The 27,570-nt window shown below is 43.9% G+C and overlaps 9 protein-coding genes across 9 annotated transcripts; 5 read left to right on the forward strand and 4 right to left on the reverse strand.

The window, feature by feature from the left end:
• Positions 1 to 503: 503 nt before the first annotated feature.
• Positions 504 to 1,636, forward strand: EAE97_000182 (uncharacterized protein; the record flags this gene model as incomplete). Its single annotated transcript, XM_038870692.1, has 5 exons — positions 504 to 559; positions 612 to 843; positions 894 to 962; positions 1,016 to 1,339; positions 1,397 to 1,636. The coding sequence occupies 5 exons, from the start codon at positions 504 to 506 to the stop codon at positions 1,634 to 1,636; spliced, it is 921 nt and encodes a 306-aa protein (XP_038738053.1).
• Positions 1,637 to 1,764: 128 nt separating this feature from the next.
• Positions 1,765 to 3,666, reverse strand: EAE97_000183 (uncharacterized protein; the record flags this gene model as incomplete). Its single annotated transcript, XM_038870693.1, has 6 exons — positions 1,765 to 1,928; positions 2,070 to 2,357; positions 2,411 to 2,541; positions 2,591 to 3,200; positions 3,284 to 3,530; positions 3,583 to 3,666. The coding sequence occupies 6 exons, from the start codon at positions 3,664 to 3,666 to the stop codon at positions 1,765 to 1,767; spliced, it is 1,524 nt and encodes a 507-aa protein (XP_038738054.1).
• A 578-nt stretch (positions 3,667 to 4,244) lies between these two features.
• EAE97_000184 (uncharacterized protein) lies at positions 4,245 to 4,532 on the reverse strand (the record flags this gene model as incomplete). Its single annotated transcript, XM_038870694.1, has 1 exon — positions 4,245 to 4,532. One exon carries the CDS (start codon positions 4,530 to 4,532, stop codon positions 4,245 to 4,247), a length of 288 nt encoding a protein of 95 aa, XP_038738055.1.
• A 211-nt stretch (positions 4,533 to 4,743) lies between these two features.
• EAE97_000185 (uncharacterized protein) lies at positions 4,744 to 8,301 on the forward strand (the record flags this gene model as incomplete). The annotated part of the gene is made up of 3 exons (XM_038870695.1): positions 4,744 to 4,787; positions 4,838 to 5,941; positions 5,997 to 8,301. 3 exons carry the CDS (start codon positions 4,744 to 4,746, stop codon positions 8,299 to 8,301), a joined length of 3,453 nt encoding a protein of 1,150 aa, XP_038738056.1.
• Positions 8,302 to 9,264: 963 nt separating this feature from the next.
• On the reverse strand, positions 9,265 to 11,677 carry EAE97_000186 (uncharacterized protein; the record flags this gene model as incomplete). Its single annotated transcript, XM_038870696.1, has 6 exons — positions 9,265 to 10,256; positions 10,313 to 10,800; positions 10,857 to 10,922; positions 10,974 to 11,111; positions 11,165 to 11,197; positions 11,307 to 11,677. The coding sequence occupies 6 exons, from the start codon at positions 11,675 to 11,677 to the stop codon at positions 9,265 to 9,267; spliced, it is 2,088 nt and encodes a 695-aa protein (XP_038738057.1).
• Positions 11,678 to 12,339: 662 nt separating this feature from the next.
• Positions 12,340 to 14,474, reverse strand: EAE97_000187 (uncharacterized protein; the record flags this gene model as incomplete). Its single annotated transcript, XM_038870697.1, has 2 exons — positions 12,340 to 13,993; positions 14,047 to 14,474. The coding sequence occupies 2 exons, from the start codon at positions 14,472 to 14,474 to the stop codon at positions 12,340 to 12,342; spliced, it is 2,082 nt and encodes a 693-aa protein (XP_038738058.1).
• A 2,363-nt stretch (positions 14,475 to 16,837) lies between these two features.
• Positions 16,838 to 19,411, forward strand: EAE97_000188 (uncharacterized protein). Its single transcript, XM_038870698.1, has 2 exons — positions 16,838 to 17,612; positions 17,670 to 19,411. Exons 1-2 carry the CDS (start codon positions 17,144 to 17,146, stop codon positions 18,884 to 18,886), a joined length of 1,686 nt encoding a protein of 561 aa, XP_038738059.1. The 5' UTR covers positions 16,838 to 17,143; the 3' UTR covers positions 18,887 to 19,411.
• A 986-nt stretch (positions 19,412 to 20,397) lies between these two features.
• On the forward strand, positions 20,398 to 24,268 carry EAE97_000189 (uncharacterized protein). The gene is made up of 6 exons (XM_038870699.1): positions 20,398 to 21,155; positions 21,214 to 21,341; positions 21,407 to 21,471; positions 21,533 to 21,862; positions 21,909 to 23,145; positions 23,193 to 24,268. The coding sequence occupies exons 1-6, from the start codon at positions 20,949 to 20,951 to the stop codon at positions 23,911 to 23,913; spliced, it is 2,688 nt and encodes an 895-aa protein (XP_038738060.1). The 5' UTR covers positions 20,398 to 20,948; the 3' UTR covers positions 23,914 to 24,268.
• Positions 24,269 to 24,577: 309 nt separating this feature from the next.
• On the forward strand, positions 24,578 to 27,336 carry EAE97_000190 (uncharacterized protein; the record flags this gene model as incomplete). Its single annotated transcript, XM_038870700.1, has 2 exons — positions 24,578 to 26,513; positions 26,561 to 27,336. 2 exons carry the CDS (start codon positions 24,578 to 24,580, stop codon positions 27,334 to 27,336), a joined length of 2,712 nt encoding a protein of 903 aa, XP_038738061.1.
• Positions 27,337 to 27,570: the final 234 nt, after the last annotated feature.

The raw sequence follows: 27,570 nt of genomic DNA on the forward strand, positions 1-27,570 counted from the left end.
TGTTGGGACTTCTGTGATAAGATATCAAAAGACCGGTGCAATTCCATGCCCACAATCAAATGATGGCACACTGATGTTACGCGATTGCTATCTGCAAGGTCTCGAGTGTCACCCCTGAGGTCTATCAAGTGGCTTCGATATCGCACTGCCTCCTGGTCTGTCGGTCGAGGCCTTATGGCCACACCTAAATTCTTACAGCTTTCTTTACGCGGCGTGCAAGCTTTCGGCATTATATCTACTTTCGGCCCGTGTCGTCATTGAAGAATATAATGGCACTGTACCTGTATTATGAAACGAGAAACGAGGCTTTTCATACTGTGGCTGAATCTGCTTCGCCCTGCCCTTTAAAGAATTTGACAGGGTACAGTGTATGTATTTCATCACCTTCAGCCTATCGAAAATGCCCCTGCGTTGACAATCCAAGTAGTTTATATTCAGCGGCGTTATTCATATGGATATAGCAATTAGCATCATCTCAATAGTTCATAATCTCATCACGCATAATGTCAGAACTAGCTGCTCTTACAGAAGTCTTTTGTGGAGAGAACCCCATTGTTGAGTAAGTGTCTGGTTTTGAACTACGATATCTACAACTAACTAAAATGCCCTAGCATTGTCGCAGTCCATGGACTTAATGGAGATTCGGTCAAGACATGGACGTCAAAGACAAACAATAAGTTCTGGTTGGGCGATGCAGATATGCTCCCCTTGGCCATGAAGCAATCTCGAATTCTAACATTCAGATACAATGCTGCCGTCACAGCGCTTTTTGGAAAAACTTCAGCGGATCGAATCCTTCATCATGCTCAGACGTTGATAGCGGAATTGGTAGCCGATCGTCAGGTATGTAGAAATTCCCACCCCGAAGATACAAATATTCACATGTGCTGCAGATCAATGATGCTGAACACCGTCCCATTATTTTTATATGTCATTCACTGGGGGGTATCATCGTCAAAAGGGTAAGGAAGATATCAGGTTCTCATATCAGCTCTGGCTCACAAATCTTATATAGGCACTGGTGTATTCATTCAGTCGGACCAGTAAAGCGGTTGAGCACCTCCATTCTGTCTTCGTTTCCACCTACGGAATACTCTTTATGGGAACTCCGCATAATGGAAGCAGCCTGACGAGCTTGGCCTCCATGAGCCGACGAATGCTAGATGCACTTCTGCCGTCGAAAGTAATTAGTACTGATGGACAACTGCTAGACGCATTGAAGGAAGGGTCCGAAACGCTCCAAAATATCACCGATATGTTCATCCCGTTGATGAAGCAATTCCGAATCTATTTCTTCTGGGAACAGCAGAAGACAGATTTTGGGACAAAGTTAGATTACGTATGGATTGATATCATCAACCCGCTTATGAAAGTCTCCAGACTGATATTGATTTAGGTCGTAGAAAGCTCATCTGCTGCTCCAATCCTGGACAGTATTGAGAGAGCTGGACTGCCTTATGATCATTCCAACATGTGCAAATTTGCGTCTCGATCTGCAGGCGGATACACAATTGTAGTGGCGGCATTGATTCGATATTCTAAAGATGCACCAAGGACAATATCACGGAGATGGGATAATGCAGCGGTGATGTTTACGTCGGCGCGGAGGAACGAAGCGGCGGAATTATGCAGTTAAGGTAGTGGAGTGAGTTGCAATGTATTTGCATTGGGATTTTTCGGCCGCGAGAGCATCCACTGTCTTTTGGTACGGATTCTAAACTTTATGCCATTGTTATCATGGTGTTCGTTAAATTATTTCTATACTTATAAATGAACGTTGCATCCTTCTTTGATTGAAACCACTAATGTCATTGTCTGTTTCTCCACCCCGGTTAACTCTACTTTCTCGTTCGCAGGTAACTTTACGCCAGGATATTTTCGTAATATTCTCACAACTGTATAAGCGGCCTCTGTAAGAGCGAAGTCCACTTGAAAAGAGTCAGCGTTGCATAAATTGCCCCTTCATACTCGGTTAATTCTTCTTCTTTGAATTTGCCCTTGTAATTGAGCTTTGCCTCATAGTTTGTTTTGCCGTATGTTACCATTGAATGAATCAGACAAGAACTTACTACCGAGACAGACTCTTGGTCCCCCGTTGAATGGCAAGTATCCCCATTTCTGATTTGTTGGATTGTCATTCATCGGCATTGGTTCATCCCATCTCTCGGGCCGATAGATTTCAGCATCCATACCATAGAGATCTGGTCTTCTATGCATAGTATAGACACTGTAGGCAACGGCGGTACCCTTTTTGATGAAAATCGGCGATTTTCTATCAGGTCCTCCTCCAGTTGGTAGGACTGTATCGTTCAAAGAAGTTCTCGTATTGACAGGGACAGAAGGATACAGACGAAGGGCTAAGATGATTTTTTTAGCATTGTTCGTTTGACTTTTACCAACGATAACTCACTTTCCTTGAGAACATTTTGAAGGTATTTCATATTTCGTAGTTCTGTTCTATTTAACTCCGGTGCATCTCCAAGCAACGCGACCTCTTTTTGTAATTTGGCTAGAACTTTCGGATGGCGTACAAGGAGAAAGCTTATCAGTAATGTTAGCGGACGCTTTTTATAGTAATACTTTAACTCACAATGTCCAAGAGAGAAGGCAGGCGGTGGTATCTCTTCCAGCAACAAGGATATTGACAATTTGTCCTCGCAGTAACTCACGGTCACCTTGCATACTTTTATCTACCGATCTCAAGAAATCATACTTCTTATCGGTCCCAGACTCGGAATCTAGTGAAAGATTGTGTTCAATAATTTGGTCAGCGAATTCGTGCACTTTGCTGCAGGCTTGAGAGAATTTCTTCCCCCCAATAAGCCAGTAAAGATCTAGGAGTCGGAATCTCTTTACAACGTATTCTTGTGCTGCATTAAATGCGCCTGCAAAATCTTGTTCGTTTGTTGAATCTGGGGATTTGAGACTATGGACAGATTGTCCGAACAAAAATGCAGTGGTTGTGTCAAGTGTGAGACGAAAGAACAATGGCTGTAAATCGACGACCCCTCCTTCTTTAGGGAGAGCATCAAGCAATTCATCAACAGATCCTCTAAAGACTTCCAGATCTTCGTATTGCCGATGGACAAAATGTGGTCTAAGCAAGTCTCTGGAATGTTTCCAAGCTTCGCCGTCCTGAATGAATATTCCCTCGCCAAACATTGGGAAGGAGATAGCACGCCGCGGCCCCATTCCCCAATCTACACCGGGAATTATGTGTCAATGATACTATAGAGATATATTTGTGAAGTTAACGGGGAGCCAGATAAAAGAGGAGCCAAACCCGAAAATTTTGTGGACATAATAGCTTCCAAATTGGCGGGATCCACGGTACCATAAGCCGGAGTCAACAAGAAAACTTGCTTCAGAGTATATCCAGTTTGCCTGAAGTGGAACAGAAACAGCTCCATAAGTCTTGATTCGTTATCTGCTCGAAATATCTGCTCTAGACGATCGATTCCAAGAGGTCTCTGGTTTTCGAGTAATGGAGGCGAGAAGCAACCAAGATTTTTTATAATAGCTTGTGTTTCCTACAAAAATAGCCTCATTAGTATCGTTTTAAAACAACTACTAGGGATTTACCTTATTCTCTTGGATGCGGCTGATTGCCCATCGTATACAATAAACTAAGATCCCAAGTACAACCACGTTTAATACAAGAGCCATCTTGACATATGGGATTTTTTGAACGCGCAAGTAACAATCAGGCAATGAGCAATGTGCTAGTAGAATTCATAAGCATAGATCAGAGAAAATGGTCTAAAGTTTGTAAAGCTAATGAATGACCGTTATACAATATTGTGTGTTAATGTAGGAACATAACCAAAACACAGAAGCGAAACGCGACAAGACTACTACCAAGTAAGGACAATCCAATAATGCTCATTACTAGATGCGAAAACTGCAAGTAGAATTAAAGCTTGTTAAGGGGTGAGTATCCCTCTTCAGAGTTCTAACTGTCAGATGTAACTATACCCTTATCTTCATGTTTAATCCCATGTCGAATCTACAGAGGTACATCAGCTCTTGATAATACAGGGGAGGTGATTGGAGCGTATAGTGGATCCTACTCTGTATGTGCCCTGTTCTGTCGGTGCGCCGCACATAGATGGTTAGGCTAATATATGCAGTCGGCCCAAAGCTACTGAAGTGGAAGACGAAGGGTTTCATCGCAGAAATCTTTACATTTGAAAGAACCAATGGAATGTCCAAATACCATGCCCACGCCTGTGCCTGGCCCAGATTTAAACGCCCGTTCGGTGCGTGCCCATGACATACACGGTTAACCGTGCCGCGAGACTGGCTCTCAATATGAATTGGGATGGGTAGAAACCGGACATCAACCCTCGATCATCTTTGTACGGAGTACATGTATCTGATCCGGTTGGTGTATCATGCACGGAGATATACGCATCCATTTTCTTTACTTCTTTACCCCAGCTTCCGAGGATTAGTTTGTATGGGCAGAATGATATCATTGGCGGGAAAACGGAGGCGGTGAGTCGTAAATAGATGAAGATAACAATGTTCATGGTTTGAATGGAATGTTAATATGAAATCGATAGTAAAGGTGGTGTGCATGCAGCAAGAGCTGAGTTCATGTTCAGAATGATACGTTGTGTACGTAGTCGTGAAGTGTGGTATCCGGATTAATGCCTTGCTTGGGTTTCCTACCACATTCGGCGGGTTAAGGCTTTTCCTTTGCCAACGATCTCTCTCATCAATACAAAACTATGAATCAGTATGAAAATTAGACTCATTGCGGAGCCAGAATCACCACATGTTGAGTATGTTGAGCTGCTCTTTAACATTGTGTCTTTACGCTAATTTGACATAGTTTAGTGGCTGTCCATGGTCTCTGCGAATCAGCTTCTGAGACTTGGACGAACCCGCAAAAGCATAAACCTTGGCTTCGAGACCCAGTTCTATTCCCATATCACACTCTCCAAACTCGAGTCTTATCCTTCGAGTATGATCCGAGCCGCTTTACAATTCCTGGAAGAGGAGGAACTATATCAAATGGTATCTTAGATCTTGCAACGAATCTCATCGCCGAGCTTGACTCGTACAGACAAGCAAATGACGGTGCGGAACATGCACATCGTCCTATCATTTTTATATGCCACGGATTTGGTGGTCTCTTGGTAAAGCGAGCTCTTGCTTTATCATGGAGTAAAACGAAGTCTGGAGTTTCACATCTTCGAGCTATCTATATATCAACTCATGGTATTTTATTCATGGGAACTCCTCATAATGGCCTAGATGAAACTTTGATACTGAACTCGGGAATTGAAAAATATCCTGGCCCTAGTCAATTCATGCTCAACCTTCTCACTGGTTCGGATACTATCAAAGAAATCACAGATTTGTTTGTTCCATTGGCCAAGAGATTTGCCATTTACAACTTCTGGGAGGGACTAGAAGCCTTTTTTGATGACCAAGCACAACAACCAGTTTATATTGTAGATGCGCTATCAGCTGCACCAGTCTGGGAACAAGTTGATAAATGTGGAATAATGGCAAGCCACTCAGGGATGGTCAAGTTCAGTACAAAGAGCGATCCTGGGTACATTGTAGTCTACCAGGCTCTTGAAAAGTATATCAAGGCTGCTCCACGAGTAGTAAGTAGAAGATGGGAGCAAGAGATGGAGCGAGTTATCGCAGAGCGCAGACAGGAGGCGGATGATCTTCTTCAAGAAATACCTGCCCCGCCTTCACGAGTCCAAGCGATTGAACCGTACATCAATGTACACTATATGGTACATCGTTGCTCTAGTAGTTATTTTGTAGGTAGAACGGGTCAAGCAGACAAGGTGAAGGAGATGTTTGGTGATATTACAACAAACCCTCGCTCCAAACATAGAATACTAGTAATCCACGGACTTGGTGGTTCTGGCAAGACACAATTTTCGCTGAAATATATAGAGAACAATCGTCACAGGTACTATCTTGATTTTCTGTCTCGATCAATATGGGAGTTTCGCTAATCTTGACAGGTATTGGGGAATTTTTTGGATTGACTGCAGCAACGAATCAGCTGCAGAAAAGGGTTTTGCTTTCCTTGGGGAGAACGCACAAAAAGCATCTTCACTTGAAGCGGGCATGCATTGGCTGTCGAACCAATCGACATCATGGCTTCTCGTCCTCGATAATGCAGATGATCCAGAAATGGATCTGCCTAGATTTTTCCCTGCTGGCGGCAATGGTCACATATTGGTGACAACACGCAACCCTGGCGTGAGGATTCATAACACGGTCGGGTATCTTAAGTTCCAGGGAATGGACCCAGAGGAAGCAATTACATTACTTCTCAAGCTAGCTTACCCCGAAAATGAATCAAAATTCCCTCTAGCCCCGCAAAATCGACAAATGGCTGAAGGAATCGCTTCTGAATTAGGTTATCTAGCACTCGCTCTTACTCATGCTGGCGCTACAATCCGTCAGAACATATTCACACTGGAAAGGTATTTGAAATACTACCTTGGCTACCGCAGGAACATGATCCGCTCTCGCTCAATTAACAGCTGCACAGATGCTAACATTATATCCACCTGGGAAATTCCATTCGAACGGATAGCAAGCAAGAAGTCGCTTGCTCACAAAGATGCTGTGGAGTTGATACAACTTTTTGCTTTCATGCATTTCGACTCTATTCCAGAGCAATTACTGCAGAGATCTTCGGATAGTATAAGGAAATCGAAAAGTCCCCTCGCTACTTACCCAGCTATGCTGAAGGCCAAGTCAATGTGGAATGAAGATTCCCAAATTCGATTTCGCTTAGCAATGAATGTTCTGTACGACCATTCAATCATTGATAATGACCACGAAAAAAAAGTCTGCTCTTTACACCCAGTTGTCCATCGCTGGGCTAGGGATCGCCTTGATGATACTCAGCAGAAAGACTGGTTGGGATGTGCGAGTTCGATCCTCGCCCATTCAATCTCGTCAAATTTCGAGATTTCGGAAAGAAAGTTCAGGAAGCAACTTTTGCCTCACATTAGTTCCTGTATCAGTGCCTTAAGAGATATGTATGGATCTCTTCCAAACAATATCGAGCAAGCCGCAGAATTGGAGAAATTTGCTCTAGTCTACGCAGAGAATGGGCAGTGGAAGCGTGCCAAGCCACTTCAGGAAAATGTTGTAAGATTCCGGGTCAAAGTGCTAGGTAATCAACACCACTCGACTCTTCTAGGGCAGCGAAACCTTGCAAATATGCACTGGGATCTTTTCGAAGTACAGCAAGCCTTGCAACTTCAGTCACAAGTACTCCGAGCTCAGTGGCGGTCACGTCCTTCGATATTTTCTTGGATCAAGTATCCTATAAATCCAATACATACTTCATATTGTGTTGCTCTTGACGAATTCACTCGCACCTTGTGGCTCAGCGGGCAGCGAGAAGTATCACGTCAGACTGGGCAGCGTGCAGTATATGGACTAACGAAAGTACTGGGGTATGATGACCCACAAAGTTTGAACGCCATGTTCAATCTAGCACGAACATATTTACATCTTGGCGAATTTGAGAAAAGCCAAGAGCTGCTCGCACAGGTTGTTCAAAAGAGGGAACACTGGTTTGGAAAAGAACACCCTGATACGTTAATGGCGCGGAATGAAAAAGCTATGATCTCGGTTATATTGAAGCAGGACTTGCTTGCAGCGGAAAGTGAAATTTTTGATGTTCTTAAGTCGCGGAAGGAGACTTTGGGAGAGGAACATGCGTATACCTTGTGGTCAGTGAATGATCTATCCAAAGTCTACTGTGCAACCGGTCGCTGGGGTGAGGCAGTCAAGAATTTGCAAGATATTCTACCAGTTGTGGCACGTACCTTGGGAGAGACACATGTCGGGATGATAATGACGAAATCCAACCTGGCACGGGCATATGTTGGATGCAACAGATGGATCGATGCAAGAAAACTTATTCAGCCATTACTGAGTGAAGTTCCATCCCAACATCCAGATTGGTTTCATATCAAGCAAGAATACATCTCTATCCTAATGCATCTGGATGATATGGACGAAGCCGAACGCAGTTGTAACGCGGTACTTGATAATCTAGTTCGATACTCTACGTTTGGATTAGCTGATCCATACACCTTGAGCATTGCGAAACAACTCGAGAAGATCTACAAGACGCAAGGGCGTTACGAAGATTCCGATAAGCTGATCCAAAGATTTCCTTCGTTGGAAAAATCTCCGCATCCAAACAAGAATCTTCCTTCCAATTCCGATTTGCTCCCTGGAACAACAACCATCTCGACACTAACGAATCGCAAAATTTATCACTCCAAGACCTTTTAACGGCCAAGAATACGAATCTCTCACCCATCAAAGACGCCTGCTCTACTAATCCAAGCAGCCCACGAAATAAAACGGCTTTTGCAGTTATAAGATAAAGAACCACTGATCTGACCCATCACGAAGATATACAATCCTACCAAGGCAAACTTCGAGAGAAAACTGTCCTCTCTTATCAAAATTGATAACCCCTGGTGATTGTTCTTCCCGTAAATAGCTTCACTTCATGCCAGCAGAGAGCAATCAAGACCAAAGAAGGATATTTCTATAGAACTCCCCCGCCTTCTCTTCGGAAGCGAGAAGGGCGATTATTTTGTATCTATACTATTCAAAATTATATATACGATTCTGAAAGCACTAGAATAATAACACATGACACATCAATAGCAATCTAATCCCAAGACCCGCCCCTGAAAACTCTCTGCGTGGGGAGCTCTTTAGTGAAGCATACAACCCGCTCGATTTTCTATAAAGTAAGGTCCCCAATCTTAATCTCAATCTCAAGCCTTCCTCCCCTACATACACCGCACCCATTAATCAACCCTTTCCCTCAATACGATGCAGTCGATACCTACCCAGAGTAGCCCGGCTTTGTACATGTAGAAAAAGAGGAAGAAAAAAAAAGACGGAAATTCTCAAACGAGATAACAGTAATCCTATCATCTCACTCCCCCAAAACCACAGCAGGAAAAATGCACTTGCATATTCGCCTTTGCAGACCCATCGCAGGCACCGAAGCAACTCTGAGTGGAAATCATCATATGTCCATCGACGTCCAAGTATTAATATTGAGTACCCCAGCGAAAATAATACACTTTTAGATTCCGCCAAAACTCTGATATATACAGAAAGTCTTTAATTATAGTTACAACCAAATTTTCCTTCAACAATGACTCTGATGATAGTTCCTCTTCATAACGAGGAGTTCAGTCTTCATTGTTTTCCCAAAGTGGCATACACGCTTTCCTACTCGGCTTGTCGACTTACACTCCTCCTACTCATGCCTAGATTCTGTAACTCCATACCCTCGCCCAACCCCCCACTCCTCCCCTCACCTTTCCAACTTTCTCTCCTCCTCGCCATTCCCGAGCCAGGACCACCAGCTGGGAACTCTCCTCGCTCGGCTCGTCCTTCATCACTATCACCCTCTGTTTCCAGTACTCCTTTCCCATTTTCTCCACTTTCTCCAGAACGATTATTCGTCAGTACACCCTCCCGACCAACATCAGCACCAGTCGATAATCCCTCCTCCTCAATCTCTTCTCCATGGTTACCCCCCACACTAATCATTGTGAATGGACTCGCCGTCGCTCCGTCCAGCACACTCAACTCTTCTTTCGTGAACCACCTTGGTAGCGCCCAGATCCTAACAGGAATCAACGCCAAAATGATGACTGGGAACCCAACCGCAGCGATTGTTTGTGTGATAGCAAACGTGGCTCCAAAGCCAAAGAGTTGGATTGCGACGAATATCCAGATGGCCGATCTGCGGGGAAGATGTCGTAAGGGATCAGACGATGGAGTTAAAGAGGAATCTTTAAGAAGGAAGAGGATTTTAGTAGTTATGCCATTGCCGAGGAGAGCTTGGATACCCATGACAAAGAAGAGACCCGCCAAGACACCTTGGGGAATGAGATGAATAACTATAAGGAGTGGGCCAGTCATAGTCCCTAGGGTTAAAAGACCTTGGGCTAGATTGCTCACTCGTTGCTCGACGACGTGGGATGTAACTGTTTTGAGATGGCCCTTTGAGTCTCCTGATTCGTCGGTATCGGCAACAAGTTTGGTGACGCAAAGAGACTCAGTGTGGAATGGAGCTTGTGGAATAAGACCGTTCGGAAAAGGAATTCCTAACAGGCCTGCTATACCGGTCGTTAGACCGAGGAGGAAAATATCCCAGTGAAACCCAGCAGGCTTTCGCAGAGGAAATTCCGTTCCCTGGGCTATTAGAGAAGAAACTATACTCAGGTTAGTAATGGAAAATTGGTATAGAAATGGAGAATTTATCATTTACCATTATGATCAAAATAAAACAAGATAGTGAGTAAAATGGCAAACGGAATAGCAATAAAAACATCCGAAACTCTAACGTCCCAAAAATGGACAAACCATCCTCGGTCGGTTGTTGGATAGAAGGCTCTACTGGTAGGCAGTGTACTCAAATCTACATCTCTCATTTTACCAATGTGTACAAAGCCAGTGAAAAATATGATCGTGAGAGGAGTTCCGTAATCTTTGATAAAAACTCGAACATAGTGTTGAAATAATGGACTGTCTCCAACAACACCGCACAAAAATGCAACAATGGTGACGAGTAAAGCAATAACAATAGAAAGGTAGAACGGCTCACCCGAGCCTTGGCGAGTAAGGACCTGGATACCTTTCTGAAGGTAGATGAAAGCCACGTAAAATCCAAAGATATCGCAAGAAAAACGCGTGACGTAACGAAGTCCGTTGCATGAATTGGTAATGGCGAGTACCCAATGCATCACTAGAGACCATCTGCTTCCATTAGTCTTCGCAAACACAACAATCTATGAGATATAACAGGTACTCACAATCCAATTAGTGCTAAAAATGCAAAATAGTTTGCTCCTGTGGGAACAATAATATCGTAAACAGTACTATCCATATTAGCATCAAATCAAATACGATCTCTACACAGTCATACATACTAGTTGAAAACAGTGATAGGTCCAGTAACCCCTACAATAACCAAAGGTTGAGCGGCAAATACAGAGAAAACCACTGATCCTAAGACCGAAGCAAGGAGTACTTCATTAACTCCATAACTCATATTCGTCTTTGTAAACCTGATATCCTGATCAGAACGGATTTCTTCATATATGTTCGACAATAGACTTACATATCCAAAGAAAAAGCTAGTGCAGGCAAGATGCTATCAAGTAATTAGCTCATTGTCAATGGCCGTGTCCCCAGCCAATTTCCATGACATTTCTTCTCAGTATCAGAAGAATCGACCTTTGATTGAATCATTAACGACATACTTCGCAAAATACATATAGATTGTGGCCGGCACAACTCTATAATCCCAAGCATCCGTCCAATCACTCCAGTAATATGGCGCCCTTCTCTTCAGATCATTGACCATGCCTCTAAAAAGTCTAATTTTATACCATTTCGGAACATGTTTACTTTTCGCGGAAGCATTGGTATTCGCTGCCTGCAGACCGTCATATTCATTGGGCGCCTCCGCACTACGCGATGTAGAATTTGTATTGCTGATGTTTAAGGAATTGAATCGATTGCGCCAGGATTTGGCTGCAGAGGTATTTTGGGGAGCTTGATGGGAATTGGTGGCGGAGTTGTGAGGGAGAGCATTAGGGAGCGAATAAGGATTGGAGGATTGAGTAGCCATGTTAATAAATTTCAATTCGGAGAGTTAAAGATCGAAGGGCAGCAATTGAGACATCGAGATGTATATATACAGGGGATTTGGAGGAGAGTAAACTGGAGATAAGTTGAAGATAAAGTCAATTGAGATGTCAATTTGAATTTATTTGTTTTCTGGAAGGCGGTCAAACGGCGGATATGGAGTCCCTTGGCATATTGTGGGGTATTTCGATGATGATGATGATGATGGGATGAAATCCCTGGCGTTGCCTAGAACCTTTCTGGACTCAAGTTTAGCCGACCAATCACATGCAATTGAACATCATACCACGGCAGTTGATGTTTTCAACAAATTCGGCTCAGAAGACAACAACAATTCGAAGGGGGAGGAAATTGATGTACTTGCTGTCCACATCAGGACAATATGTTTGTAGGACGTAGGCACGATGTAGTTGTGCTCGCCCAACAAAGCAGTATATAAGATGATGTGTTTGTAAGCCTTTCACCACATAATTCTTCGGTAAATATGAAAATATCCCAGCCCAAGTGTAACAAAGCCTTGCTTAGAAACTGCTATTTACTATATTGAATCATTTTTTCCATATCGAATATGGAATATTGGGTATCTTCATACGTGTGGTTGTATCTATCGTGAAAGAAAAAGTCATCGAAATCGTGTCGTAAAACCTAACGGCTGGAGAGAACTGCTCTCTTTGTTTCATCTTCCTTTACCCATGTCTCAATTCTTTCACCTACATTTCCGACCAAACTTTCGTATTGCGGCCCTGGGAAGAAAAGGCCACAATGTGCCCCAACTTCATCTACACCTTCCATATAAACTCGGACCCAGCAGGCGTCTCTCTTTCCATCAGATTTCGCAGGAAGCATACAGAACTTCCTGTCCTTCTTCGGCTTCTCCATCTTCTCCGCTTTCGCTACATTCTCTTTTCCTTTAGGAGACTTAGAATTCAATGCAGCTTGCCGCTTTTCCTCCTCTTTTCCTTCTTTCAGTTTCTGCTTCTCATGAGCTTTCATTTGTTTCTCCTCTTCCTGTCGTGCTTTCTTTTCTCTTTTCTCGATTAGTTTGCGACGATCTTTAAGAGCACTTTCGCGATCTTTCAAGGCTTGATTGTAAGCTTTCATGATACGTTTGTGCTCCTTTTCTGCAATTTTTCGAGAGTCCTTGTCTGTGTAAAGGCTAGGGTCTATTGGTTGAGGTTCCGTTGGTGCATCAGGGATAGGAGGGAGTGGAGGTTCGCTAGATGTTTTAGGTACAGTAGTGCTTGCACCATTGTCATCATCAGCATGTGATAACGCTACTATAGGTATCTCTTCGTCTTCTTCGATGGGCATTGAATCGATATGTCGCATTTCCGGTAGTGGTAGCGCACCTTCCTGAACTCCTGAGCTATCACCTAGCTCTTGCATCTGTTCTTCGACTTGCTGCACATGTATATCGTCGGCAGAATCAATAATGGGATCCGTCGTAGTTGTGTTTTCCACTGATGTTAAAGGCTGAATCTCGGAATCGCGTAGATTTAGACTACTCATTCCTGCCTCTGATGCGGCAATATTGTCATTGAGAGGTACTTCGACAGCAGAGATTTTAGGCGGCTTCAGCCGACCAGTACTTGCAGTATAGTAGTTCACGAACCGTCTTTGAAAGCTTTGATTTCGATTGGCAGAATTATTTCGCTCAGCAAGATCATCAACATCTTCTAGAGCACGCAATTTGGAATAGCGATTCATCATGCCGGGATAATCTGCTAGACAGCTACCAAATTCTAAATGGGACATAAAGTACTGTAAAGTTGCCGAAGTTAAGCCACTAAGCTTTCCTGTTATTCCAACACCTTCAGCATGCTTGTTGACAAAATGTAAGAAGTTCTCGAATCCTTTTCGTTCCGGTATCCTAATATCATTGGGAAAAGGGGCGTTGTAATATGGATCATTGGGTGGTGGAGTAGCTAAAGATGTCATACTTTGTGCATCACTTCCTTGATACATAGTATTCGAATCTGAGAGAGTGGCTGCAAGACTTGTTGTAGATGCAGGGCCATTTATCGACGGCGAACTTGCCCCGTCGGGTGACAACGATCCTGTTCTTGAACCTGGAGGATCTGGCGCGGGTCTGAAGAGACTTCCAATTCCACTAACTACAACTCCAGGATGCATACCTAGGAAAGGGGTATCAAAGCTGATTGTTCCCAAAATCCTATGGCGAAAGCGTCGATTTGCTGGAGGAGATGGCGATTGGAGGACAACTTCAGCTGAAAGAATCCCTCCCATACTATGACCCAGTAAGATGATGTCTGTTAGAGCATCTTCATGAGGTTCTAGCCTGATAATGGACTTTGATTAGCCGTGAAAAATGATAAGAGAAGATATTCTTACCAAACGCTAAAGTCATCCCGTGCAAAATTGATCGCTTTTCTAGACTTGTACCTGGGATAAATCTTTGTATGGACAACATGAGTAGCTTCAAGCGTAATACTTAGAAGATTATGAACATGAGCAGGAAAACTCTGGAAACTGGTTTCGTTGCCCATAAACCCGTGAATATAAATGAGTAGTAACTTGCGACGGCCATCTCGATTGGATTCCGAAGGTACTAAAGAGTGTGTAGAAGACGATCTTGGATCGTTTGAACGCCATTGCTCTGAAATAAGTTCACTCCTCTTTGCATCATCATCTGTGTAGGGCGGAGGGGCCTGAATAGACTCTCCTCGTGGTGGAAGTGGGGGCGGGGTATCATATCTTATTGTTGGGACTTCTGAACGATCTTGACGAGCTTTCTCTGCTAACTGAGCAGGAGTAGCCATGTTATTTTTGAGAAGAGAAGGGGGCGGGGGTTCAAGTGGTAATGTCTCAAAGTACTTTATTCGAAAGTAAAATGTGATTGCGATCTGAATATAAATCACTGTATTGTTGGTGATTTGTATTCATGCAGAGATAATACGCGGATTGATAGATTTCAAGGTTTCCGTCAGGGGCTGTACAGTGTGCCATTATACCTCGTGGTGCAAAATGCCAAATGATGTATTTATGCGCGACCAAAACGAACTGGTTGCATAGACATTCACAATATTCTGCATAAAAACATTTATTATGCATAATATTGTTTTTGATGTTTGTTATTGGTGAAGGTGAAGGTTGGTAGATTGGTTTCGAATATTCCTCCTGTTTGGAATGATTTGAGGAAAGTAATCCTCCACACCTATCCATATCTCGGTATTCTTCCAGAATCAGAATCAGAATCAGAATTTTAGTCCAGTACTCAAGTCAAGTCAGATCATTAGCTAATATCAACCTTATAAGCAAAAGTCTATTCCCCATTACAGTTATTCATTCATCATTTTCTTCCATATGGAATACCTACAGTAACTTGTAAGCCTAGGTATCAACGTACAGTACCCACTGCCGCGAATCGCCCCAATCTACAGAGAGTCCTGGGCTACTTGGCCTGGCTGGGCAACTAGCCAAGTAAGTTGCAACCGCCGCATCAAAGCTTCAAAGACTAATGCACAGCAATTCTGGTTCATAGCGAGATCTGTGAAGAAAAAGGATCTTATTATTACTCCGTAGACTGTTTAGTTGCCATTTTAAAATTTTCCACCGGCTAACAAGTCAGGTACGAGGTGCACTAGACTGAGAACTAACAATGTGATCCGTTCTTGCAGTTGACTACTTAACTACTTGCAGTAGTACATCTAGGCACATACAGAGTAACTCGAGTAGACATTGACTCGAGATTGGTTACCGTACTTGAAAGGATTTCTATTAATATGTCTAATCCTGCCCGCCTGCGTACAGTTTATGTATGTATAGAGTACATAAATCATCACGAGAAGTTCTTTCTACCCGTACCCGAATCTCGCTTCAATCTCATTTAATTCGGACGATTACCGGATATTCTCGATATATTTGTGCCATATATACGTGCCATATGTACGGTGTACCTAGGCATGTGCTATATGTACCTAGGTACCTATAAAAAGGTGGTGTCCTATCTTGGGAAATCAGGGGAAACTCGTAATGCTCATCCTAATGTTACCGAAAGACATGGAAAGACATCATCTATCGATGATACTTATTATTGACTTCCTCCCCCTTCCCCCCCCCGTATCCTTTCAAATTTTTATAGATGTGATGAGCAGAAAGATGATGAGATTGTCTCTCTTTATGATGCAGCAGGAGAAGCCATCTACTTTTTAGTTTCTCCTTCCTCGATTCTAGTCTCTCGCCTTCACTCTTTAGTCTTGAATCTTTACCCACATAATAAGGGGGCACGTACATTCTGAGGCTACTGTAGTTTGTATATTCTTTGCAGCGATCCCCCAGTTGACGATAATCAATGTGATTTGATTAATTCTCTGGGGTCTCGACAATTCCCATTTGTTTACCCAGGTACTAGGTAGGGAGAGAGCAGGCACTTTGCTACTTCAAGTAATCCGCGTGCTGCGTAATATGAATGGTTACCCAAGCCATCGAATCCCGAATGATAGATCATTACCAAGTCAACACCCACCCTCTGAGCCTCTTCATCCACAGTGCACACTCAGTCATCGATTCCACCCTCATCTTATTGATCATTACGAAGTAAACAGCACAGAGGTTCATGTATAACCCCCCTTGACCCAGCCGTATTTGCGAACCTAGAACCTTTTGCAGAATGATAAATATGGGACGCAAGACGAAAGAAACGGCTCAGAGACACGTTTCCCACAGACAAACACAACAACAAAAGCAACAGAGACCAAATACGTTTTGTTCCCCATAGAATGGCCGGGTACCCTTGGAGCCTCGTGCTTATTATTCGATAACTGCCACCAGTTGCCATGTCGATTTAATTTTCTTTTCTTCTCCGTCCCTCTCTCTCCTCTCACTTGCTCTCCCTCGTCACTCTCTATTAATAAAATAATTGGACAATTGATTCATTTACCAGGGGGTCCACTTTTAGCATCCTTGAGGATAAAATTTCCAACGGGAGAGATAATTCGTCAGCCTGACTATTCACGAACCTTTAAAAAGGACCAAAGGTAACTCTAGCGAAATTGGAAATTGGTTCTTGGCCCGTGCCATGAGCCAAGCTAACCAAAAGTGGATCTGTCGTACCTGAGCGAAGAAATCCATGGATGTTGTGTGATCCTGTGAAGCTGGTAGAGCCTGTCCTGTCCTGTCCTGTCCTGTCCTGTAGTCATGTACTGTACCTACCTACCTACTACCTAGTTCTTTGCAACTTACTATCAATATTCACTTTTTTACTCTCACCCCCCAACCCAACCCAACCTACCTACCTCCTCCTTACCCTTTTCACGGAAACAAAAAACACAAAAAAATCAAAAGCCCTCTTTTTCCATGACGACGGCAATGAGGGTGACGTCGAAGTTGTAAATATTAAACTGCCCAAGTCGGCGGAAGTCACTCCTTTAAACAATTAGCTTTACCCATTGAGCGCTGTAGACGCAGCTGCAACAAAAAGGGCAACGCCATGAACGACGCTGAGCCATCACTCTTTCTGGCCAGACACGAGCATGCATATGGGCAATCTCATCACAATCATTTAAAACAACACCAAAAATTCCACAACAAACGTCAAACGACTGCCATTGAAACGGCGACAGCTGAAGCTTCCGCCATTACAGAGGTCTATCAAACAATATCCGTCGTCCAACAGGTTGATGTCGATAGCGATGGATCGACGCTCGCGGTCCAGACCTTTCCAGCCAGTGACTACACGTCTTTGAATATACAGGCCGCTGCAACAACAACACCCTCGACTTCTTCGAGTACGAGTACAGATATCACTTCCACACTTTCTACAGATCTCGGGGCTCAAGCTACATCATCTGGCCAAGCCGTCCTATCGTTATCATCGAGCACTGATGTGACTTCGACTTCGACTTCCACTCCTTCCACTAGCTTTTCTACTCTCACTCCTAATTCTAATTCAACTACATGTAAGTTAAACTTTCAAATCCTTTTGGGGAAACAATGTGTTGATGGTATAATCTTAGTAATTTCTGGCTCAATTCCGAATTCGACTCCAGTCTCAGTATCGGTTTCGATTTCAGGTACATTTTCAAGTTCTACAACATTATTTTCCAATGCAACTGCTTCTCCTTCAATTTCCTCCTCATCATCCACAACATCCACATCATCCACGTCGCTCACAACTAATACTACCGCAATTCCTTTTGCTGGTTCAACTTCGACATCCTCATTCGAAACTTTCGCATCGACGATAACATCTTCGTTTTTATCATCATCTCCGTTTCTTTCTTCGGCCGCATCGTCAACGTCTTCGATCTCAGACTCGAGCACATCTTCGTCATCATCTTCGCCATCTCAGACAGATTCGACTAGCAGTAGTGTTTTCGTTGGTGGAGGTACAGGTACTGGTTCGGCATCTGGAGGTAGTGGCGCTACAAATACTGCCGTTGCTGGGAATGGTAGTAGTGGTAATGGAACAGATAATACTTCAACGCCATCGACATCCACGATAGTTGGAGGTGTAGTTGGTGGAGTAGCTGGTCTTGCAGCAATTTTGTTTCTTCTGATGTTTGTATCGAGATGGAGGAAGAAGAATGGTGGCATGTTATCTCTTGGAAGTGTGCCTGCTTCGGCGGTTGCAGGTGGTGGAAGCAGTAGAGGAGCTGGTGGGAATGGCGTCGGCGATTCGGCGAACCAAGCGCCAGGTTTCTCTAATCAGGCTCCCCGTAGCATGACAGAGCGTAGGTCACTCGCTATGGCCGTACCTGTAGCGCTGGCCAGCCTCTCGAAAAATAAGCGATCTTCTCAAAACACAGCAACTAACACAATCTCCTCAGCTGGCAGTGAAAGAGGCTTCTACAGAGTATCTGGTAAGAAGCTTCCCTCTGTTTTACAACATGGAGGTGACGGTTATGCTGAACCAAACTCGAATACATTGAGCGGATCTTCCTTCTATCCCTCTGGAGTGCCTCCTATCCCTAACTCGAATACTTTGAGTGACACTTCTTTTTACCGAGATTCTCAGGGATTTTATGGAGGACAACCAAGCCCACCTCTCGAACCCACAAATAGAGACTCTGGAGTCCCAGTCATGAGACCTAGTCCTGCGAGAACCCCCGTTACTGAACATGGCCCGTTTGCAGAACCACCCGTAGCTACCCCGCCTAGGCCGGATCTTCTGGGTCGCTCGCACCCCTCACAAGATGGCTCCCATCCCTCAAGATTTACAGAAGAAGTCTGAAATAAGAATTCTCGGCACCCTTTCGGAGAAATCCTGGGAGATTATTGGCATGGATAAATGTGAAGGGTTTCGCTTTCTGGTAGTTGTTGTGCGGCTTCTTTTTGAAATTACCTTTTTCGGTAGTCGTTGGATACCTGCCACAACTCTGCATTGGGTTTGGCGTTTTTTTCCTGATTTGCAGGATTTTTGATACCAGTGAGCGCGTGGAGATATATCTGATTTGCTGCTTCTTACGTTATGATGCCTCTGGGCAATATTCAGGGGAGGGGGTAGTCGATTTAGGATAGCCATTTCTCCTAAGATCAGTACATAACTGATACTTGTTCTTTTCCTTGGAGTGAAGTAGATGATCTTATTGGATAATATAGGCGCCACTTTATAGTAGCAGGCGAATAGCTAGGTTACAAGATCAGAGAGGATGGAATAAAAGATAATGTCTTTTTATGTATGAAACCCAGCGTGCCATTTTGAAGCTTAGATGCATTGTGCATGGTGACTTCCTTGGATGTGACCATTTGAAGAATTGAAAAAAAGTACCAGATTTGGTTGTACACAAACATTAGATTGGCTATGTATGTATGATGCTGCAATGATGTATACCCTTTTGAGTCCAAGCGAGGTTGTTAAATTCTGGGTTGGGGCCGATAGGGTCTCCCACTCGTTTCAGCAGTGTAACAGGTCAAATTATGTAGAGAATCCATTGGTTCATGTAGACACTCTATGAGGTATCTTCAACCCCGCATTGGCCGATAGCGTCTAGACTTTGTTACCGTAGTATCGGATCTAGAGAGTTGTGCTCAATAGGCATGGGACACAAATGTGATGAAATGGAAGATATTGGATCAATATGGCCATGTGATAAAAGCCTTTGAGTTGTGCAGCAGTACAATTTGAATGGAGCACAAGAGAAAGTGCGGGCCGGCCAGAAGACCAGAAACTTCGAAGAGTCATTAGCTCCGGGATCTGTACATGATCAACCTGTATATCGGAGATACCTTGAAGCTACGATCCAATGTCCGTAGCTTAACTGCTTAACAAAATATCTCCAGGGCAGCTTGCTTGAACTCTAATTCAACATCTTTTGTTAAGTATGGATTGTATTGACACACTACTCGGGTAGTAATTGTATCCAAGCGAACTCTAATATGTAGGTAATGTATTGAACACCTCCTTTTCTATTGAGTAGGTGTAGAATAAACATAAACGCTGCTTATTACTGACTATACCTCGATTCTTCTCACCAGAAAAATGATGCTTAGTCAATCGAGGATTATTTTGAGATGGGGGTAGTAGTTATTAGTAGTTTGAAATAATCATCGGTGATATGAGTCGTGAGATGGTCGGTGATCAAAAGACTCCTTTCCTGGTTTGTGTGATGCAACACTTTGAATTTCAGATAGCGAGAAGCGAGATAACGAGACAATATCTTTCTTTTCCAATTGACTTCTCTTCATTCATTCTACTGCTTCTCTATACCTTTCACTGCGTTCTTTTGTTCTTGTTGACCTTTGCCCCTCGGAACCACCAATTTTTAATCATTATGATAATCATCCTCCTTTGAAAGCTCCAGAAAGCTCAGACCATAATTAAAACACCCCTAAGGTCGGTCTTGTCGGCCGAAGCAACCCCTCAACACTACTGGCAGGTATTATTTACTTCGCCTTTCCCCCCCCTCCCCCCAAAAGTCTAAGTCGCAATACATTTCCTGGCTCTCTCAACTCTTTATTTGGCACCACACTATATCAGATCTCATCTCGTCTCATTTCAGCTCAGCATCTAATCAATTTAATCGTCATCAGGCCACTGAGCCTTCAGGATCCACAAACAGCGCCCCAGTCACAAAGAAATCTCGGCATCCAGTACATGACCTAGACTCGAGAATCATTAGTACACTGCGATTAAGCGGAATCTCACACAAACTCCGGTTCCTTGCGACTGCTCCAAGAAGCTTGTACGAATACGAATCAACATCGACTTGGATGATTTAACGGGGACTCTTAAACGACTCCAGTTACTTGCGCTTTTATTCCGCGTCGACTTGATTACTATGCGATAGTTAACGATGATGGATTCCATGCACCATGATACCAATACTTTTATGCCCCAGATTTCTGCACCGCCCATAATGAACCTCCCGCCTCAAATATTCGGGGCTTACAACGCAGATGGTTTACCGGTTTCGACATTACCCGATTTGAATGGTCCAATTTTTGGTGATGGAACTCTCCTCGATGAAAGCAATGAGGCAAAACGGAGGAGGATAGCGCGGGTACGATTTGAAGTTCTGCGAAGGAAAGTGAAATAGGAAGAAAGGCTGACGATGGCAGGCTTGTGATATGTGCCGGAAGAAGAAGATTAAGTGCGATGGAAAGTTACCAGCTTGTACGCATTGTATCAACTACAAAACAGAATGTGTCTTTACACAAGTCGAGAAGAAGAGGAATCCCCCCAAAGGGTAAGCATTTCGGTTGAACAATGTGTTATTTTGGCTGCGGATGTTGGTCGCTGATTTCCAGACAGAGCGAAATATATCGAGGGCCTTGAGAATCGTCTAGGTCGCATGGAGAGTTTGTTGAAGCTATCTGGTTTGTCCCATCAACTTAGGCATGTTCTCTGATGTTTAATGATTGACGGAAATTGTTCTAGGCCTCCTTAGCGAAGAAGATGGTGGACGAACGGATCTGGGAACATTGGAGAAGATATTACAGGAAAAGAATCAATCGCGGAGAGCATCTGCTGTGCCTGCTTCAAGCGCAACGTCTCCGACTCAAAGTACCCCGGGTGGCCCGCCCGAAGCGAATGGGTCGACCCCTAAGAGTACTATCGCATCGCCGGAACCAAATAAAGAGTCCGAGAAGCGACATAGCAAAGGCAGTAAAAGTGGAGAGACTGGTGAAAATGGGGAGCCCGTCGAGGCACTTTCAGATATGATGTGCTCCTTAATCACAAATAACTGTGGAGAAACAAGATATATAGGTACGGAATTTTGTTTATTGAAGATGAGCTATACTAACTAGTTCAGGATCATCGTCTGGGTTCTCCATATTTTCGCCAAAGGGCATCTCATGGGTCAATGAGAAAACAGGCGATTCATCCTTCCAAGAGATGATATCTTCTGCTTCCGTGGACGATAATAAAATGATGTATTGGAAGCCGGAAGTATTTTCGGATTTGTTTGCACGACCAATATGGAGGCAGCTTCCTCCCAAAAACGAGTGCGTGTCCTTGCTCAAGGACTTTTTTGAAAATTTTAATTGCATGTTTCCCCTTTTTCACCAACCTACTTTCATGCATTTGGTTGATCGACAATACTCCAACGATCCTTATGAAGGCTCCGGATGGTGGGCAAGTCTCAACTGTGCCCTTGCCATTGCTCATCGTCTCCGCGTCATGAGTCATCTCGTGCCACAAGAGGAAGACACAAAAGCTTGGGGCTACCTCAAAAATGCCATGGGCGTTTTCACTGAGCTTACGATGCGGAACACTGATTTACTCAGCGTGCAAGCTTTGCTGGGAATGGCTTTGTTCATGCAGGGCACACCAAATCCGCAGCCTTCTTTCTTTCTTGTAGCAGCCGCTATTCGACTTTCACATAGTATTGGACTTCACAAACGTGGATCCGGCTTCAACCTCAATCCGGTTGAGATTGAGCAACGCAAACGTGTATTCTGGATAGGATACATGCTAGACAAAGACATCTGCTTACGCTCAGGAAGACCCCCTGCACAAGATGACGATGATATGCATGTCGAATTACCGAGTGCTGACCCCGAAGACAACATTGGCAATATCCCTCTAGCCGATGGAAAAGGGAAAGTTAACCTCTTCCGCTTGATGTGTGAATTCTCAACTATTGAGAGCAAAGTATACAAGCAGCTTTATTCGACTAAGGCCTCAAAACAATCAGATGGAGAACTTCTGAACACCATAGGGGAGCTTGATTCTCAACTTGAAGAATGGAAAGACAGTATCCCAGTCGACTTCCGTCCAGAGCACGAGATCAAGGCTTCGCATACCCCGTTAATTCTCCACGTCGTTGTCCTTCATTTCGCTTACTATAATTGCCTCACTACAATTCACCGAATGTCTGTTCATCACGGATATTGGACTAGCCGTCTTTCTAATTACGCTATTCAAGGCCTGAATGCTAGACCTCTAAATCCTCGTGTCTTTTCCTCGGCCGCATTGTGTGTATCTGCTGCTCGGGCTTCCATACATCTTATCAAATATGTTCCCCAGGGCGACTTCGCTTGTGTTTGGTAAGCTAAACTCTCATGCTACCTTAGTTAAGAGCTGACATATCTAGGCTCATTCTCTACTTCCCCGTTTCCGCGCTAGTAACACTCTTCGGTAACATTCTACAAAATCCTCAAGATCCTCGAGCACGCTCTGATGTTCGTCTCATGAACCTTGTTGTTAACTTCCTTTCCATGTTGGGCACTGAGGAAGAAAATGGAGGTGTAAAACGCATGCTTGGAGTCTGTTCAGAGTTCGAGAGAATAGCGAAAGTCGTTTTGGATAAAGCAGAAAAGGAGACATCATCAAGAAGGAAACGAAAGAGTGGCGATGATTCGACCAAAGCGTCGCATATGCCTAAGCCTAGTCAACCACGAACTCCTATGAACACTACTCAATCCCCCATGCCTGGAGTCTTCTCTCCTAACTCGACGAACCAAATGAACTTTCAGAACGGGTTTAGCCCCATGCAAGGAGCTTCTCCGAACTCTAATTGGCAATCTGACTTTGGTCCCTCTGGAGGTGATTTTATGGGACAAAATACAGGGACACCATTTGGGAGTGTTCAAGGCTTTACAAATGGAAATGAGTTCAACTCCCCATTAAATCCAAATTCTTTCCAACAACCTTTTGTTCCTCAGGATCTTTGGCAGATGCCAATGACCCTTGAATGGGACTGGGCAGAAATGACAGGGGGCGCATATCAAAGTTTCGAAAATGGCGTTATGGGAGACCCTAATCTTCATATGAACGATAATTCACATCTACAAAATCAGGGAGGGGGAATGTAAACCAAGGATATTGGCGTTCTCATATAGGGAGATATCTGGAGATCAAGGTGTTATGATAGTACTGGGCATAGGAGGGGTTTACATCTGGCATAAATCAAGGGCTCATAGCAGTCGCTTTGCATGATGGTTATGGCGCTTTCTGGGAGGATTCGGCTGGCTTGAGGATGGTTACCTTTAGCTTTATAAGAGGTTCATAGGGACGGGTGTAAATTGGTATCTCCTCTGATCCTGTTACTGCAAGGCTACATTATGCCAAACCAATGTATTTTAATGACTTGCTTTGAAATACGCAAAATAGGCTTGTACTATTAATTTTGAGCGACATGAATGTAAAATAATAAAAGTTAAATGCTTATTTCAATATTGTTTTCATGATCGATTATCGTTGGGAAACAAAATATGTCCGAGGTTAGTAAGATTTTATTAGATATATCAATATATCTTTGAGTTTCGATATCAAAAATGCGCTAGTGGTGTAATCAATCAAGCTCATAATCGAGGCATCATAATGATTTGCCTCCCACCTCTAACTCCGACATCCACAAACCACTTCGAATACACTCTCAACCCCTCTTAAATAGTGGTCAACGTCACGGCAAGTCATTCCCAGTGACTCTAGACCACGTTTATATCTCAAATACCACACGCACAGCTCTAGCCAAGCATGACATCAATATTACGACAATGCAGCTCTCTTGCTAGAATTTCTCAGACCACCGTCCAATCTGTCGCACGAAATTCCCTCCGTACATCATCGACAGCACCCTTAATAAGGTCGCGGATAGCTACACAAAGAGCGCGCACATTCGTCACTAAGCCACCAAAGCCAGACAAGGACACGGGGAAGGATGAGTCGGAGGTAAAGTCGAAAAATCAAAAATCGTCAGAACCACCCACCAAGTCCGCACCCGGGACGGAAAACCTCTACAATGGAAAGACTCCTTTATCTCCCTCGGAGAATGGTGGGGAACCACAGGAGTCACCGCTGGTGGAAGGGTATGTGAAGTTGACGGAGGAGGAGATGAAGCAGCTAGAGCAAGTAATTGCTTCCATGCAATTTGGAAAAGGCCAAACTCAAGAATTAAGGGAAGCTTTGAAGGCTATAAATAAGGCAGGTGTGCCATCTGAATTAAGAGATTTGATGAACGAAGTGAAGGGTAGACCAATGACTTTGACGGAAGCTGCAAAATTCACAAAGCTGGTGTTGCAGATGGCGTGGTCCGCTGCAAAGGTCCAATCACAGACACAACAATCACAGGGAACAAATTTCAGTTCAAACGAGCCAGGATCTTCTACAAATGGTAATAAAGGAGACCAGAAGCAGGGGCAGGATGGAAAGCAGGGTGGCAAGAAAGGCAATCAGCAGGAAAGCTTCAACTTTGGCAACTCGACGGAGATCAAACTCGATACTACAACCTTATTGATTGGATCTTTTGCAACATACTTCCTATGGCAGACACTCTTCCCCGGCACCAACAAGAAGGATATCACATTCCAGGAATTCCGAAACAACTTTTTCGACAAAGGGTTGGTCAAGAGATTGACTGTGGTTAACAAGTCGGAGGTCCGGGTTGATCTTCACACTGAAGCCGCTGCTGCGATGTATCCAGACTCTCCTGCCGGTAACCCCAACTTTCATTACTATTTCTCGATAGGTTCTGCCGAAGGTTTTGAGCAAAGAATGGAACAAGCACAAAACGAGCTAGGAATACCTGTTGCTGAGAGGATACCAATTGGTTACGCTAGTGATGGAGATACATGGGCTCTTATCTACTCTTTCGGTCCTACACTTTTGTTCATTGGTGCTATTTTCTACATGTCAAGGCGAGCTTCGGCAGGTGCTGGAGGCCAGAGTGGCATTTTTGGAATGGGAAAAAGTCGAGCAAAGCAATTCAACCACGAGACTGATGTAAAGGTTAAGTTTAAGGATGTTGCTGGTATGGATGAAGCAAAGCTGGAAATTATGGAGTTTGTCTCCTTCCTAAAGACACCTGAGCAATTCCAACGTTTGGGTGCTAAGATTCCTCGCGGTGCTATTCTTTCTGGACCACCAGGTACTGGTAAAACTTTGTTGGCAAAGGCAACAGCTGGTGAATCTCAAGTACCATTCTTTAGTGTCAGTGGTTCCGAATTCGTAGAGATGTTTGTCGGTGTTGGAGCATCGAGAGTTCGGGATCTTTTCGCCATGGCCAGAAAGAGCACTCCTTGTATCATCTTCATTGATGAAATCGATGCTATTGGAAAGTCTCGTGGAAAGTCTGGTGGATTTTCTGGAGGTGGAAACGATGAACGGGAAGCGACACTCAATCAAATTTTGACCGAAATGGACGGTTTCAACACGACTGAGCAAATTGTTGTTCTTGCTGGTACTAATAGACCTGACGTACTCGACAAGGCTCTAATGAGACCTGGTCGTTTTGATAGACACATTTCTATCGACAGGCCGACCATGGATGGTAGAAAGCAAATCTTCAAGGTTCACTTGGGCAAGATTGTTACCAATGAGAATATTGAGTACTTGACTGGACGATTGTCAGCCTTGACTCCTGGTTTCTCTGGTGCTGATATTGCCAACTGTGTCAATGAAGCTGCTTTGATTGGTAAGTATTCCCTCCTCAATTTTTTGACTATTACTAATTTCAAATAGCTGCACGAACACAAGCCAAATCTGTAGCTATGTTACACTTTGAACAAGCTATTGAGCGTGTTATTGGTGGTCTTGAGAAGAAATCTCTTGTTCTATCACCAGAAGAGAAGAAGACAGTTGCCTACCATGAAGCAGGCCACGCAATTTGCGGTTGGTACTTCAAGTGGGCTGATCCACTTCTCAAGGTTTCCATCATTCCTCGTGGACAAGGTGCCCTCGGATACGCACAATACCTCCCTGCTGGCGACACTTATCTCATGAATGTTAACCAACTTATGGATCGTATGGCAATGACTCTCGGTGGACGTGTATCAGAAGAACTCCATTTTGAGACCGTCACCAGTGGTGCTAGTGACGACTTTAACAAGGTTACTCGCATGGCTACCGCCATGGTAACTAAATGGGGCATGTCCAAGAAACTCGGCCCTCTCCATTTCGAAACTGATAGAGAAAACCAACTCATGAAACCTTTTGCCGAATCTACAGCTCAAACTATTGATTCAGAAGTTCGACGTATAGTCGATGAGGCATATGAGAAATGTCGAAACCTACTGGTGGAGAAGAAGGACGAAGTGGGTATTATTGCAGAGGAACTTTTGGCGAAGGAGGTGCTCGGTAGAGATGATATGGTGAGATTACTGGGACCAAGACCATTTGATGAGAATAAGGATTTCATCAAGTACTTCGGAGGAGGATCATTAGGAAAGAGTGCGCCGCCACCACCGGCGACTGAGAGTACGGATATGCCAACTGAGGATCCTGCTCCTCTTGCTTAATGGTCGATGGAGAATAGGATTTGAGAAGGCACTGGGGAGGAGCTTGAAAGGATTGAGATTTGTATACGGTGGGTAATCCATCACGAGATTTCTTGAATGAAGGGCAGGGATGAGGAAGGGCATATCACAATATGCCAATGAATCAATGAAGAGAAAAGGAAGAAAGAAAGAAAGAAAGGGCTACGATTCAGGCAAAGAACCAAACTTCACTCTCCTATTCTGTTTTGTGAAATA

Source organism: Botrytis byssoidea (assembly GCF_014898295.1).
Source record: "Botrytis byssoidea strain MUCL 94 chromosome Unknown BBYS_001, whole genome shotgun sequence".
NCBI lineage: Eukaryota > Fungi > Ascomycota > Leotiomycetes > Helotiales > Sclerotiniaceae > Botrytis > Botrytis byssoidea.

Excerpts from the sequence above, each read along its gene's own strand:
- EAE97_000189 (XM_038870699.1), top strand. The coding sequence starts at position 20,949 with ATGATGGATTCCATGCACCATGATACCAATACTTTTATGCCCCAGATT. Across the intron at positions 21,156-21,213 it reads AACGGAGGAGGATAGCGCGG|GCTTGTGATATGTGCCGGAA; the intron begins GTACGATTTGAA and ends TGACGATGGCAG. Across the intron at positions 21,472-21,532 it reads GAGTTTGTTGAAGCTATCTG|GCCTCCTTAGCGAAGAAGAT; the intron begins GTTTGTCCCATC and ends AAATTGTTCTAG.
- EAE97_000188 (XM_038870698.1), top strand. The coding sequence starts at position 17,144 with ATGAACGACGCTGAGCCATCACTCTTTCTGGCCAGACACGAGCATGCA. Across the intron at positions 17,613-17,669 it reads TAATTCTAATTCAACTACAT|TAATTTCTGGCTCAATTCCG; the intron begins GTAAGTTAAACT and ends GTATAATCTTAG.